This window comes from Hippichthys cyanospilos, chromosome 20 (assembly GCF_059441005.1).
Source record: "Hippichthys cyanospilos isolate Australia breed blue-spotted pipefish chromosome 20, RoL_Hcya_1.0, whole genome shotgun sequence".
NCBI classification, from domain to species: Eukaryota; Metazoa; Chordata; class Actinopteri; order Syngnathiformes; family Syngnathidae; genus Hippichthys; species Hippichthys cyanospilos.
This window is the reverse complement of record NC_142388.1, coordinates 664,449-678,752: the sequence shown is the minus strand read 5'-3', so window position 1 is coordinate 678,752 and position 14,304 is coordinate 664,449. Positions and strand designations below refer to the sequence as shown.

Here is a 14,304-nt window from a genome sequence, read left to right as displayed (position 1 = left end):
TCCGATATTTCCCATGGCCGCCGGCCGGGGCGAGGGCCGCCGACCTCAAATGCGACGTTTCCACTCGTGTCAGCTATGCGCCAAGGCCTCGGCGGCGTTATATCGGGCCCGCCGCGGCGTATCGGGTGACTTTTGTCACTGGGGGAATGCGCGGTCGGTCGCTCAAATGGGACACAATGGCCCGGGCGCAAATGGTAATCTGGCTGTTCCTCTCCACGGGGCAGCTGATCGCTGTCACTTGTCGTGCTGGCCAGGTGGGCTACGCATGCACCGGGCCAGCCATTCCCAATGCAATATCGCGTCACCGTTTTTTCGTATATAATGATAGTAGGTCATTTTCACATAGGGTTTCGAATATGTTTTCAACCCCTAGCCCAGAGCAACAAAATAAAAAACTCAAAACATAATGTTGGTTAATCCACGCCTGATTTATTAAACCTCAGAACTACATTTGGAGTCGCATCTCAAGGCATATTTTATTCATTCATCTGTTTCATCGCTGGAAAAGTGTGTCACTAATGCATACATCTAAAACGTAATAGAATAAAGCCATACATTTTTTTCAAAGGAGCCAGTATAAGATAATAGACCAAAAAGCAGTCATCATATTCCAATTAATTTGCTCTTAATTTGAAAAAAAAAAAATCCTGTTCTTTTCAAAGAGTATTCAATTAGATTGGCTGATACCTGCAGAAACCCTGTTGAAAGCTCACATACACCCTGAAGTGTGTTTACATACCACCAGGGGTACTCGTACCCCCTTTTGGGAACCACGGCTTTCTGGACAGTATTCAATTAGATTTGCTGATAGCTGCAGAAACCCTGTTGAAAGCTCACATACATACAAGTGTGTTTACATACCCCCAGGGGTACTCGTACCCCCTTTTGAGAACCACTGGTTGAGCTTATCTGGCTCAATAAAGTTTGGGAAACTCCCCTTTTACATGTATTTTCTCCAGCGTCCATTTGGTTGAAGTTTTTGAGCCAAAATGGAAGGCCACGCATACCCGCGGACTGCGTCTTTCCCCCCAAAACTGGATCAGTGAATTTATTTTTATCCCACACCGGGGGCCCCCTTACGCTCCCCCTCACTAATCACTTCTTTACCCCCTGGGACACCCCCTCCTCTCTCTCCAGGAGGTCAAAAATTGAGGTACCACTACAAAGTCTTTCTGAATGATTTGTATGCTTGTAATGACGTCGTCGGCTTGCCCCCGTAAATGATTCGAACCCCGTTGAACGACTTCCTCCCGGCCGACAAATAGCTAAACGCTAAAATGCGGCAATTCCCGCCTCGGGGCCCAAAAAGTGAAAGTTTCCGCTGATCCCGAAAGGCAGCCCCCGGACGCGTCCCATCCATTTGTATCGCGTTGCTGACTCGTTATCTGCTTCCGATACTCCTGTCCTTCTCCGGGCACGCCAGTTGCCCCACGCCGAGGTTGACGCAGCTGTCGCGTGGAGCGGGTCGAAAGGTCACCGGCATTTAGGCTCAAAGAGGGAACAGGTGAGGATTCTGAGTCGAGGGCAAAGCCGGTTGACTTGAAAGAAGGCGTCCCGAGCGTGTTTGTGTTTTCCTGGTGGTCACAAACGCAAGGAGGCAGGCGTCGACGCTGCTTTGGAGGCCCTCGTCTTCACTCTAATGAGGCGCCGACGCGTCACCGCCGCCCCGGAAAGGTGTCGCCGCAGGAACGACTCATGTGGACGTCAGAGGATTTTGAGGGGAGGGCACCATGTTTTCCGTCATGGTTCTTCTACCCCAAGATCTCAATTCTCCTGGCGTAATATGTCTTCATAACATCATTCCAAGCTCTAACCCTGACATGGAGCTCGTGGCTCAGCTGCCTGAGCAAAAGGGTGCGGCGACAACTGCCCACGGTGCCAGGAGAACGGCTAAAAAGATGAAGACACTTTTTACAACTCCAAAGCTTTTCCCGCTTTGAATTTTAGTACACTGTGTAACATTTGTCTCATCTGCACATCTTGGAGCATGGAGAGGATTAGAGTAAGATGTGACAACAAGAATGTCAGGGAAAGCCTACCAGAACAGCTGAGGTTTATCCAGGGTTAATCAAAGACCATTAAAATGGGGGCGGGTGAGTGGTGTCCCCCACTTCACATGGGCTTGAAGGGATAACTGCCTCATTCGCAACACAGCTGCATTCTCAGCTAGGAGGGTTATTTCACTTACTTTTTACATGTTTTATTTGTCCTTTTTTCCCCTTGTGTCAAACTCCTTTTAGCTGCGGGCTGGCCGCATAGAGGAGAATCCATTCTCAATCATGGTATTTATTCATCTAACTTTAAAACAGCAACTTCAGGTTTATTATTGTTTTTAATACTGTCCAGTACAAGCGCAACATCACTATTAACTCATTCAATGCCAGGGACACCTTTTTTTTTAAGTAAGAGTCCAGACATTCAATTGATTGAATGTGTAGACATTCAAATTTGTGATGTTATGTAATTATAATGACAAAGCTTAAAAAAATGGAATACATACATACATTTCTGTTTCAGGTCTTTTTTTTTTCATTCATTCAAGAAATCTTTGCGTTGAGGTTACGGGGTACATCGCCACTAAAAAAAAGTTGCGAACCGCTGATGTAAGAGCGACGGCCTCCCGACAGCTGTGGCATCAGTCCCCCTGGGTCACATGAGCAGGACAGGTGGGAGAGACTTTGGCCCACTCCCGTTCCTCCATCTCGTCCTCTGGAATCCCGCCCGGAGAGGGGTGCGGCCCTGGCGGCACAGTTGGCGTGCACTTGACATATTTCACGTCTCATCTGTGCCACATTGATGACATACCAGAAACACGGACGTCCATTTGGGTGCAGTCCTCGTCAGGACTGCGGGACACGCACGAGCATTCGCACCTATGGGCAGCTTAGCACTGTAGGCGAAGTACAGTTATATACGTTTGGGGTGACCATGACCTCAAAAACCTTTCTTTTTGTGGATGCTTACTTCTCAAATGATTGAATTTGGCCAGAAAAGACCAGAAAGACGAAACTTCTGCAGCACAGCCAATTAGAGACTCATTATGTTTCAGTAATTATCAAACCTTCTGCAATGACGTAGCTCCTGTGAAATATATTTTCAATGCGTGCATCTGTGTAAGGTGTCAAACTCAAGGCCCTGGGGCCAGATGCGGACCGCCAAGTGCTGATTTGATTTCAAGTTCCTGGCTAAAATACCAAATTGCAAGTTGTCTTCAAATTTTAAAAATTTGGGGCCCTGACCGAAACCGTAACTACAATGTGTCCCACGATAAAAATGAGTTTGAAACCCCTAGCTGTAGCAAAATGTAGTTCCAATTCACCCACTCTTATTTGAAAGGAAAACTGTACAGTTCTTGCCTCTGCATTAAGAAAAAGCATTAGATTTGCTGATAGTTGTGGGAATCTCTTCTCACCCTATCATTGACAGAAAACGAGGGTCAAATTTGATTCTTGCTATGTTGATTATCTTGGATTTAATCCATCCATCAGACCGGTCAAATGATCAAAAACTACTCGAGAATTTCCGATGCAGCCCTCTTTCCCCACTCCCAAGGACACACAAGGCCACATCAGCAAATCATTTTATTCACACGTTAAAGGAGGGTGCAAAACGCTCAGGGGCCAGAGCAAAAAGCAGGAGTGTACCCGCTTGGGCCAGAAGGAGCTTTAAGAACGTTGAAAGTTTCTCACCAAACAGCTCTCGCTCCTGGGAAAGAAAAAAGCAGAGCAAAAGTGACAGCGCCGCCCTCGGACACTGAGAGACCAAACAGGAAAACTTACAGCACTTTGACTCGGACATGCGCAGTAAGTGAGGAGTGAGTACGATTGCGTCATTTGTGGAAGGGAAACGACAAATTGGCTTGGACTGAAGACTTGTGTCGTCGTACCACCTGATGTATAAGACCTGATGTATAGTATCCATTCAGAATGTATTTATGACATTATTACGAGTACAGTATATGATTTGCATGTAGGCGTTGTTGCGAATGGGTTTGCCGTTTTCTCCGATTTTGTTCTTGAATTGTGCGGCCAACTCGTACAACCCCTGCGTTGAGTTTGCTTCTGGATTTTGTCAGTCTCGTCTCGGTATCTCGACCTTGGACATTTTGTCCGTATGGCAAGAATGGGAAAAGGCCGTCGGGCGAGACGGTCCATCACAGCGCTGAGCTGAAGAGGCGTACCTCAAGCTCCTCTTTGTGCACCGTCAGGCTCTTGAAGGCATCCTCCAGCACTTCCACGTGTTCAAGAAGCTCCTGGGCGCCGGGGCCGCACTGCGCCCCTCGCTCGGCCCGCAAGCCGCGCCCGATCCGCGCCGCGGGGTCGTCCTCTTTGCATCGCTGAGAAGACATCTCCTTGTTCTCCGCTTGGAGAAGCTCAAATTCTTTTTTCAACTTTTTGATCATCTCGTCCTTCTCCGAGATGACTCGTCCCATGTAGCCCATCTCGCTTTGAAAATAGCAAACGGTGTCTACGTAGCGCAGGTGCATGTTTTCCATCTGCGCGTGAAAATGAGCTAGCGTGTCGTCCACGTAGCGCCGCGCGCCTTCCCAATGACTCCGAAAGTGGGCGGCCGTCTCCTGCTCGCGGGCCACCCAGCACTGCCGCCACTCTTCGTTGACCGCGGCGACGGCTTTCCTCGGGGCGCTCGGGAGCCGCTGCCGCTGCCGGAAAAGCGGCTGCTCTCTCAGGGCGGCGTTTTCCGCTGCCGGCTCGCGGTTGGAGCGCCGGCCAAAGTTCCCGGGCTGATGGAAACCTCCGGGGCTCGTCCCGGGATGCGAGTGAGGGTGGGCCTGAGCCAGCAAAACGCACAGCAAACGCATCACATTTTGGAATGTCTTCCATCCGACAACCTAGATCCGACAGTCAAAGTTTTTTAATTGCTTAACGGTGCCACAAGATGGCGTCAAAGGAATTACTGATACGGCAATAGCTTTAGCCAGGCAGGTCTCACGGAGACCTGTGGTTAAGTTGTATTTTCTTTAGGCATACACCCTGTGAAATATTTTTTCAGCCCAATTCCCAGCCTGCTGGAAAAATAATACCTTGGAATTCAAGTGGTACCTCTACTTACGAACGCCCCTTGTTACGAAAAATTCAGCTCATGAAAAATATTTTCTCTAGTAACGAGAGAAAATAACACGAAAGGATAAGAAAGGTGACGTTTGCGTGTCGGGCTGGTTGCTCATATTTATAAACTTAGCACGGGACTAAACTAATAGTATAGATTAAATAAAATATGAAATTTACCAAAATGTGACTTATGAGGTTTCGGACCGACACGGCCCTTCCGTTTGGAGACAAACATTCATTTCATTCATTTCTTTCAGCGGTGTTAACACTTGTCCTAACACCGCCTTGACAAATGCTACTATTGTAAATACACTACATTATACAACAATCAAAACGGATTCTATTCAAGAATTCTCTCCTTGTGTGAACTGACAGGACGCAAGCATACAATTGATGAGGATTTATGTTCACAAATCAAACTAAAATTGTGAGAGAAAAAAAAAAAACTCACCCAACTTGGCAAGTGTGACAACTGCTTTTTATAATAATAGTTTCCTTGGGGCCTTTTCTTTGTCTTTCCAAAGCAGCGTTTCTCCATGTTCATATTTTCGGCCATCAGTGATCAAAACTTGATACTAAAGCAATTTCTTATTGAGTTTCTTCCAGTGTCTAGGTCTTTCTGGATTTTCTGCCTAAATTGAACGTTGAAGGGTGTTTGGGAGATAAAGGCGAAAAAGGATGAAAGAGTAAAAAAACAAAAAAACAAAAGAGACATTAAGGAGGAAAGCAATAGCTTTGAAGAGTTTGAAAAGCCCATCATCTTGGCCAGAATGCTTGCAGGCTATTAAATACATAAAAAAAAAAAAACAAAGGAATAAATAAATAAATAATTGACTAGCAATTGACGAGCTTACCAATAGACAGTACTAGAGCTAAAATATGCACGTGGGATGCACATATGATTTTTGACCACTTGGGGCAACCATCCCAACCTTCTTGTGTTATATTAGCTGTGACGCTGAGTGTGTATGGCTTTAAAAGGCAGATGGACTGGTGAGTGACGTGCCGCAGTGAATGAGAGTGTAGTTGGCTGAAAGCTCAGGTGAGCCAGTCCTGCTAGCATATGAACGACCTGCTCAATTTTATTTCACAATTGCGTCTGACCACAAAGCAGTTACATTGGAATAGCTCTCTTTTTGTGTGTGCGTTTTTTGTCCTCAAGTTGCTCTGTTGCCATGCCAATTGTTTGTATTTTATAGATGTGTAATAATTGATGATGGATAAAATATAGAAATTGCAAAATAATGTATCCATTGGAGCAAATTAATGAAGCTTCACCTTTTGTTTTTGGTTTTCAAAAGAAACATTTAAAATTTCAGCTGTACTGTACATTGAGGATAATTCAAGTAAAACATGTCGTGGTGATATATAATAGTTTTGAATTCTGATTGGACCAATGTATTTGTTTCTAAATTTGGATTTTAGTTATTCTTCATTTTTTTAAAAATGTATACGTCCTACATATATATTTTTTTACATTGAAAACGAGGAGGAACCAATAAACAAGGCGGAAACCATACCGAAGGACCGTTTCGGGCGGCACATTTTACTGACGGACTAAATGGTCCCCATTCGTACAAGGAGACTATTATCAAAACAATTCCTACCTACCTCTGACGGGTGTACGCTCCAAAATAATATTTCCGAAATATCAAAGACTGTAAATACTCCGGACATGATGGCGATACTTCTTGACGTTGTTTGAAAGTATTTTCAGCTCTCCAAATTCGACTTCCGGTAAGCCAAAATCGATCTCAGGACGGTTTTAGCTCGACATGCTAACTTTAAAATGAACATAAAGGCGAAAAGATGTTCACTTACCGTTATCAACTCATTAGTTGTTTTTTTTTTCCTTCCTAAGATAATGTTGCTGACGGCATGTCGCCTATCCAAAGCTCTGCAGCTCACCCTGGCGGTCATCAAACCAGATGCAGTGGCTCATCCTCTCATGATGGAGGTACCACCACTGCTAGTCGAGTCAGTCGACTACCATTTACATCAATTACAAATCCTGCCCCCCCCCCCTCCCCCTTGTTACCTTTATTGTCACTCTACTCTGCTTCTTTATTTTGTTTTTTACAATACAGTTTTACGGACATTATTCCATTTGTTTTTTAGCACTCACATTTGTGTACCCCCTGAAATAAAATATACCTTAGAATAGATACGTACACACCAAAATCAAAAAGGAAATGCGAGTACACAGCACAAATGATGGCTTTACTATCACTGCGAGCTAAACAACATGAACTGATGATGGCTGATTGTTGTGACGTGTGTTGCCGCCGCCAAAAATCAACCAAACATTGGCTTGTCATGAGAAAATCTCACAAGTGTCGTCACCTAAAAGTCCAAGCCCCACTGTAAACTTAAAAGAGTCACTTACGAAAACACACACATGCACAATCTAGGATTTAGCAACATATTTTTTTTCTACTTGCAGGCACTTCATCAAAATATCCTGGATCACCACTTCATCATCGTTCGCTGCAAAGATCTGGTGTGGCGACGTCAAGACTCCGAGAGGTTTTATGCTGAGCATTCAGGTGCTAAAAGCGTTTGTGCATATGAACAAGTTGAGGCGGCGTTGGCCTGTTTTTTTTTTTTTTTTGCAGACGCCAGGGTTAAAAGCAAGTGATTCACCCTGCTCGTGGGAGCGTTTGGCATTGCGCCACTTTATCTTAAGAGCAGCCTTTGCTAATGTGATTGTCAGTCAGCTTTGAGGAAAATGACAAAGCCGCGCTAATGTGTTAAAACAAAAACAATATTTTAAGAATGAGGGGCTTGCTGCAGAGTGCAGAAATCAGTAAAAAAATTGAATGCTGATGAACTCAGAGATGTGTACCACTAATGATTCTTGGTTACCACGGCAACTCCAGAGACACTCTTCATCTCACTTGACTGTCTTGCTGATTTTCAGGGCGATTCTTCTACCAAAGACTTGTGGAGTTTATGTCAAGGTAAGCGACATCCCGCAATGCTTTGGAGGCACGTGCTATATGTTTGTTAGTGGCACAAAAAAATAAATGCCAACATATTGCATAATTGGATAGAATGTCAAGAACATAATAGTTTGTGCATCATTATTTATCGCGGCCCATTCCTTTGTAAGCAGATTGGCCACCAAGTGGCAGGAGAATACAGACCACAGTATAATACACAGACAAGACTTAAGAAGTACTGCCGCATAGCAACAATTTTTTTCTGCAGAGCATAAAGAATATGGAAACATTGTTGGATTGTTTGTGTGTCTACTGTCTATGTTTTTGCTCAAAAGCCATGAGAAAAAATGGCCCGAATGACATAACTCCTAAATTGGGTCATTTGTATCTCAAGGCACCATCGTACAGCATAAATAAACACAAAACGAGCTTACCAGAACTCTACTGGAATTAGCGATTCAAATGGATTTTCCACATTGCCTGTACTCACAGTTTTGGTTATTTTGGTCCGGCACAGCGGCCCCATGCGGGCGTATATTTTAGCTCGAGAGGATGCCGTTGGCTACTGGCGAGAACTGATGGGTCCTACCAAAGTGTTCCGAGCCCGATACACTTCCCCCACCTCTCTGCGGGCTCGGTTCGGGCTCACGGACACGCGCAACACCACTCACGGCTCAGGTGTGTGCCCCGCCTTCCTTTTGAAATAACAACTTTGATGGGCCCCACCCGAAATAACGATGTTTTGGAACTGACTTAGTGTATCCTTTAACACTTCATTCATTTGTTCTTTGCTTTTTGGCGCCGCCTCTGGCCGCTCTTGATATTACATTTTGTAGTGAGAAGGATGGTGTGGCGGTCAGTTGGTGACGCACGTGTTGTTTTGTCTCTCTGTCAAATGTGTCCCACGAGTGTCTGTAAGTTGTGCTTGCCTTATAAGAATCTTGTCATTTATGTTAATAAGCCCAAAATGAGTTTGTTTGTTGATCCAACAACTTGTGACTGTGGTGAAAATGCTAGCTAATGTTAGTTGTGCTGCCTTGTATGCGTTTAGCTTGTTAGCATTTTGTTTGTGCAAGCTATTTCCCTTTGGTGTTTGTTAGTACAGTATATGCAAAACTTTTGCTTAAGAACTCATTTGTAATTCAGTTATACGGTTGCCTTAATCAATGTGATGTGTGTGCATTTTTGTACATTTTTCTTACTCAAATTGCGCTCCGCTTTCATCCAGATTCAACCGAATCGGCCCGCAAAGAAATTGTGTTCTTCTTTCCGGACTTCCAGGCGGAGGAGTGGATGCAACGGGAGGAGCCGTCTTTCCGGTCGGGACGCATGCATTACGATCCTCGGCAACACATCCACACACTCTCTGCTCAGAGCTGAGCTGAAAATGACTTTCCCTTTTACACTGCTGTTACTGAGACCGTCTTTATTCTCATCAGAAAAGACTTGAACCCAGACAGTACAGAAGTACCAGCAACACAAAAACAACAAATAACACAATCCCCATTCTTGGCCTCTCTGTAAAAAGTGCAATCTTCAATTTCAGCTTCCTGAGTCATTGAACAAACACCGTATTTGCCCTTTAGCATAGCTAAATTTAGACCGTCTCCCTTAAGAAAGAAAATATGCCTGATTGTGCCACGTCATCGTAGTCTACCCCCCCCCCCCACCAAAAAAAAAAGAAAAACAACACTGACAATGTACATTTGATATTTCCTACACACAGTGACCCAAAAACACTGATTTCATAAACACACAATGGTTTGGCTAAGCTAGCCCTTTAGAAGTTGTTTAGCTTGATCTAGGGGTACGTAGAGCGCTGACATTTCACCCAGCCCAGAAGCAAATAAGGCAAAGACAAATAAATAAAACACGTGTATTTTCAAATACATAAACTGTATTTTATGCTGTCTAATGAAAACCACGTATCTCAGTTTTGGGGGTCTGAGGCCAAATAACAATATATTCCAGCCTATGCTTATTTGCATTACGAGTCAAATAAAAATAGCTGACATGCTGTTCCTTCGATTGCTGTTCAAAATAAATGTGGAAATCGCTGTTTTTCATTTAAGCACTATGATAAGGCAAATGAAAAGCCTCTTCAGAAATTTGTCAAAACAGTAGGTCAAAACTGTTTTTTTTTGTTTTTTGTTTTTTTTAACCAGTACTTGTTTTGGACAACTTCATTTGTTTTTGTGCTTCATGATCATTCATGCAATTTTGTTGTTTTGGAAAAAAAAGGCGGCTTGATTTCCTCATTCCTTTTGACGTATTTTCTGAGCAGGTAATAAAATGTGAATAAGTGCAAGAGACAGCGGAGAAGTGACGAGACAGGATGAAAATGTGCACGCGTTCCTCAGGTGTTGAGCGCCGCCACCTGTTTGATGGCCTCGGCGGGCTTCATCACCTCGTAGGTAGTCAGCGACTTCTTGACCTTGCCGTTTTTGTCCACCTGGTGGATGCTCTGTGTCACCGTGATGGTCACCTGCTTGGTGGACATGCGCTTGTCCTGCCATTTGGTCTGTTGTGGATGAAATTACGCTATGAAATATATTTTGATTTGATTTTTTTTTCAAGTACCTAGCGTGACATCGTCTGACCATGTCTACTTAACTTTGTTGTCCTTGTACTTGGTATTATGTACATTAGCTTAGCTTTAGCATTGGACCCGTGTTTTCGCTTTACTGTATTTTCCGCACTATAAGGCACAACTAAAAAGCCTTCAATTTCCTCAAAATCGTATCGTCCGATGCAGTGCGTAAACTGCGAGTTTTCCTTTTTGGGGGCCGAAAAAAATAAAATAACCTCATCGCCTTATAAATTCTTCAATGTTTATCTTTGCATTTCAGTTATAAATGTATTTTTTTACAATTAAATGTTGTTATGACACCCTGTTTGAAATGTTGAGATCGTAGTACGGTATGGTAGCGCTGTCACTTACAATCTCTTCAGTATGTAGGACACTTGTGCGCTGCACCGTGGTGGTCGAGGACAGCGGCGCCCCCTCCTGCGCCGGAGAGGCCAGCGTGTCGGGATCGTCGCCGCCGCCGCCGTCGCTCGGCTTGACGTCGCTGAGGCTGGCTTCCGACGGCGTCGAGCATACTTTGAGGTACGCTTGCGCGGGAGGTGGGAGGCCATCCTCGAAGAAATCCGGAACTGCGGCGGAACACGGAACACCTCCTTAAAATAACGACCTCCCTCTATAGATTTTTCACACAAAACGCCCCAAACCAAATACTGACTATATTAATTAATAATACAATTTCACGGGGTGGAATTGAGTCATCTCCATCTGGATGTGGCTGATTTGAATATTTTTTTGTGTAAATATGACATGGGCCATCATTTCAAGACGATGACAATATATTGTTGAATATCTCAAATCCACGTGATGAATTTCTAATGAACTTTCAGTCCTCGTTATGTAAGGCGTCGCTTTAACATGTGAGCTAGGTTTGTGTGCGTGTGTGTGTTTTGTTTCCATGAGAGCCAAGTGCGGTCCTTTCAAGTCACCTATTGTGCCCAATTTGTCCATTCAAACCTCAAAGCGCACCGGAAAATGCTGGAAGGGCGGCTTCTGTTTCTCAGTGCGGCAAAGAAAAGATTCCCACTTTTAAAACCCGCTACCGTTGAACCCTATGGACAAGAATGGTCGTCTTTTAAAATAGTAACATAAATAATACAATTACTGTAACCGTGACCGTTTGCCATACGTACTACACATACATGACATACTTGTAATTCCAAGTAAGGAATGGAAATCCATCTTTCATACGATAGCGCCCACATAGCACACGATATTCTGTCGGCCTGGATTATTTTGGCGCGTCCTTACCGGGAGTGTGGATTTTGTCGGAGGCGAAGCAGGACTCGGAACCGTCGGACTGGATGCTGTGGATGGACGAGAGGGGGATGTCGGCGTCGGTGCCCGTCAGCCACGTGGACTCCGTCTCCTTGGTCCAGCTCTCCAGGTAGCGAGGCTCCAGAGCGTCCGTCCTGCTGCCGCCGCAGCCCATGCCGCCCGCGTCCTTTCCCTGACCTCCGACCTTTAACGTCCCTTTGCCGGCCGGCTTTAATTGTCGCGATCCGAGTGGACTTAGGCCGCGGCCCCCGGCTGCGGAGACCAGGTGTCCTCATGCGACAAGGTCCGCCTCAGGTGCGGCTGGGGGGCTTCCCATCATTCGGTTTTCCCGAGCGTTCTGACACGGGTCGAGCTTCGTGCGCCCGCGATGACGAGAGCCGCCCTGAACGACATCGGAATGGAAGTTCAACCCTTGTGCGCTATTTTTGATCATATTCTTCCACATCATTCTGGCAGCATTTTTGCCAATAAATGGCACGCTCCTGCTCGTGTGTCATTTTCCCATTTTCTACTTTGACATGTGGTCACCATTTGGGTGAAATTTCAGCTCCCTATTGTCTCCTTTCAACGCTTTCCCTTTGATGTAAAATTCCTTTGTTGTCAAAATGAAAGCGTTAAACAACATCCCGAAGGCATTTTTGTTTTGTTATTGGTTGAACATGGCTCAACCTTTTGAGTGGCCCCCATCCTCCCTCCTCCCGCGAGAACCTATAGCTGACCTATAGCTACTACGTACTATAAGACGTATGTTAGTGATCTAGTCACATTATTAGGAACAGCTCTGAGTACGATGCAGTGTGGCTGAACGCTACACCACTACAACCAACCACGATTTGGTGGGGAAAAAAAACATCAAAACGAAGCGTTTTGCAATTGCGTCAAGCTTTGCTGAAAACACACACACGTTGCAAGCTTGCAAGCGATACACACGTTGTCGCGCACATTTTGACAAGCCGTATTGCGTGCAGGGGCAAAGTGGCCGCGTGGGATGAACGGCGACGGACGAATGAAGTGCAGGGCGAGATGCTCGGTTCGATGGGATGCAAAAATGTCAACGATGGAGCTGATGGAGGGAGACTCACAGTTTGCCGGAGGATATTCTCGGTCGTCTCGCCGCCCCCTCTGTTATTCGTCGCTGCTGCTACTCGATGCAAGTCTGCCGATCACAGCACACGCGCGCGCGCACGTGTAGTCATGTTGTTACCCGTGGTTACCCCCCCCCCCCAACACACACACACACACACACACACCAATAGCCCTCCGTCAGCTTTTCTGTAGAAAAAAAGTGTTTATTTCACAGAGTTTTTACAATAAAGTCGCGCTGAACTCTAAATAAAAATATTTGAAACGCTAACGTTGGTAATTAATTATCGAACGCTTTAGATAAAAAAAAAGTCTTCCTGAACGTGACGAATTGACGTCATCGGGCGCTAGGTAAATTACAGACTGGCATCAACTGCAATCTTTGCTCTTATTTTAGCACTTTTTTTCCATCCAGCCCTCCTTTATCTTGAGTGCTATATTAAAACTACTGTTGTAATTGAAATGATGTGAGTCTAAAACTGAGCCGCTTAGATAGGCTGTGATTACCTTGCTGGCATGGCTAACGTGCTTAATGCAAGAACGTAATCACCAGAATATTGAGCACAGGAAACAAAATAAAAAGATTGTCCGTCAAATAAATGACCATTGCAAGGAAATATATACAGTACTGTATGCCGTACAGTATTTTTAAAGTCAAGGAGACGGCGTACTACTAACCTTGTCCACCAGAAGGCAGGCAAATCCTTCATAAGAACGTAGAAGTGAACGCAAGAAGGCGACCTGGCTGCAACTACTGTACTGCGCACTTTTGCTTTCCATTTTGATAGTACTCCAATCTTACATTCAGTTCCGAGCTGTAATGGTAATTTTATTTTAGTTTTGTTTTCATCTCATGCGGCTGTTTGCACGACACGTGAGCCTCCATAAGATGCATTTCAGCGAAAGAATGAACACCGAAGTTCTGTGGAACAGAACGGTCAACGCCCACTAATGTAAGCTCAATTGATCCGTCTCGGTTGTTTATGAGATTTTTTTTCCCCACATAGAACTTGGAGTGAACAGTTAGAAACGGATGGTGCGGTCTGTAGCATGCACACGGCAAAATGCCTGTGACAGTCTTATTTTTCGTCTTTGCAGAGGCGTAGCAAGGGCGGATCGTGAATCTTTGCTCCTGTAGACAGCGTGGTCAATATTGAGGCTGGCGAACCGCTGATTTGTGTGCTCTTATCAGGCTAGCGGTCAATATGGCCCGTCGTGTCCAGTCCCTCCGCTCGAGTAAATAAAAATGCTGCGCGTCCGCTCATGTAGAAGTACCGTGCAGTATTTGAGCTGTCAACACGCTACACGGATGAAAAAGAAAGAAAATGCACAAGCTCAGTCTGGTGTT

At 45.0% G+C, this 14,304-nt stretch overlaps 3 protein-coding genes across 5 annotated transcripts; 1 reads left to right on the top strand and 2 right to left on the bottom strand.

Annotated features, from left to right (window-relative positions):
* Nucleotides 1-3,568: 3,568 nt before the first annotated feature.
* On the bottom strand, nucleotides 3,569-5,994 carry LOC148406798 (uncharacterized). Its single transcript, XM_088403713.1, has 3 exons — nucleotides 5,521-5,994; nucleotides 4,181-4,789; nucleotides 3,569-3,705 (listed from the first exon to the last, which is right to left on the bottom strand). The coding sequence occupies exons 1-3, from the start codon at nucleotides 5,623-5,625 to the stop codon at nucleotides 3,586-3,588; spliced, it is 834 nt and encodes a 277-aa protein (XP_088259839.1). The 5' UTR covers nucleotides 5,626-5,994; the 3' UTR covers nucleotides 3,569-3,585.
* On the top strand, nucleotides 5,894-12,358 carry nme6 (NME/NM23 nucleoside diphosphate kinase 6). 3 transcript variants are annotated; one of them, XM_088403718.1, is made up of 6 exons: nucleotides 5,894-6,062; nucleotides 6,931-7,026; nucleotides 7,513-7,615; nucleotides 7,990-8,029; nucleotides 8,529-8,689; nucleotides 9,240-12,358. In XM_088403718.1, exons 2-6 carry the CDS (start codon nucleotides 6,934-6,936, stop codon nucleotides 9,389-9,391), a joined length of 549 nt encoding a protein of 182 aa, XP_088259844.1. In that variant the 5' UTR covers nucleotides 5,894-6,062; nucleotides 6,931-6,933; the 3' UTR covers nucleotides 9,392-12,358. The 3 variants fall into 3 exon arrangements, with proteins under 3 accessions (XP_088259844.1, XP_088259843.1, XP_088259841.1); XM_088403717.1 differs by having other exon boundaries at nucleotides 5,896-6,111; XM_088403715.1 differs by lacking the exon at nucleotides 5,894-6,062 and adding an exon at nucleotides 6,598-6,806.
* On the bottom strand, nucleotides 9,423-13,097 carry baalcb (BAALC binder of MAP3K1 and KLF4 b). The gene is made up of 4 exons (XM_088403714.1): nucleotides 12,956-13,097; nucleotides 11,847-12,255; nucleotides 10,953-11,167; nucleotides 9,423-10,532 (listed from the first exon to the last, which is right to left on the bottom strand). The coding sequence occupies exons 2-4, from the start codon at nucleotides 12,025-12,027 to the stop codon at nucleotides 10,368-10,370; spliced, it is 561 nt and encodes a 186-aa protein (XP_088259840.1). The 5' UTR covers nucleotides 12,028-12,255; nucleotides 12,956-13,097; the 3' UTR covers nucleotides 9,423-10,367.
* Nucleotides 13,098-14,304: the final 1,207 nt, after the last annotated feature.

Excerpts from the sequence above, each read along its gene's own strand:
- LOC148406798 (XM_088403713.1), bottom strand. The coding sequence starts at position 5,625 with ATGGCCGAAAATATGAACATGGAGAAACGCTGCTTTGGAAAGACAAAG. Across the intron at positions 4,790-5,520 it reads TGTCACACTTGCCAAGTTGG|GCCCACCCTCACTCGCATCC; the intron begins GTGAGTTTTTTT and ends TTGCTGGCTCAG. Across the intron at positions 3,706-4,180 it reads TGCACAAAGAGGAGCTTGAG|GAGCGAGAGCTGTTTGGTGA; the intron begins GTACGCCTCTTC and ends TTTCTTTCCCAG.
- nme6 (XM_088403718.1), top strand. The coding sequence starts at position 6,934 with ATGTTGCTGACGGCATGTCGCCTATCCAAAGCTCTGCAGCTCACCCTG. Across the intron at positions 7,616-7,989 it reads GTTTTATGCTGAGCATTCAG|GGCGATTCTTCTACCAAAGA; the intron begins GTGCTAAAAGCG and ends GCTGATTTTCAG. Across the intron at positions 8,690-9,239 it reads CAACACCACTCACGGCTCAG|ATTCAACCGAATCGGCCCGC; the intron begins GTGTGTGCCCCG and ends GCTTTCATCCAG.
- baalcb (XM_088403714.1), bottom strand. The coding sequence starts at position 12,027 with ATGGGCTGCGGCGGCAGCAGGACGGACGCTCTGGAGCCTCGCTACCTG. Across the intron at positions 11,168-11,846 it reads CGACAAAATCCACACTCCCG|TTCCGGATTTCTTCGAGGAT; the intron begins GTAAGGACGCGC and ends GTTCCGCCGCAG. Across the intron at positions 10,533-10,952 it reads TCCTACATACTGAAGAGATT|ACCAAATGGCAGGACAAGCG; the intron begins GTAAGTGACAGC and ends CATCCACAACAG.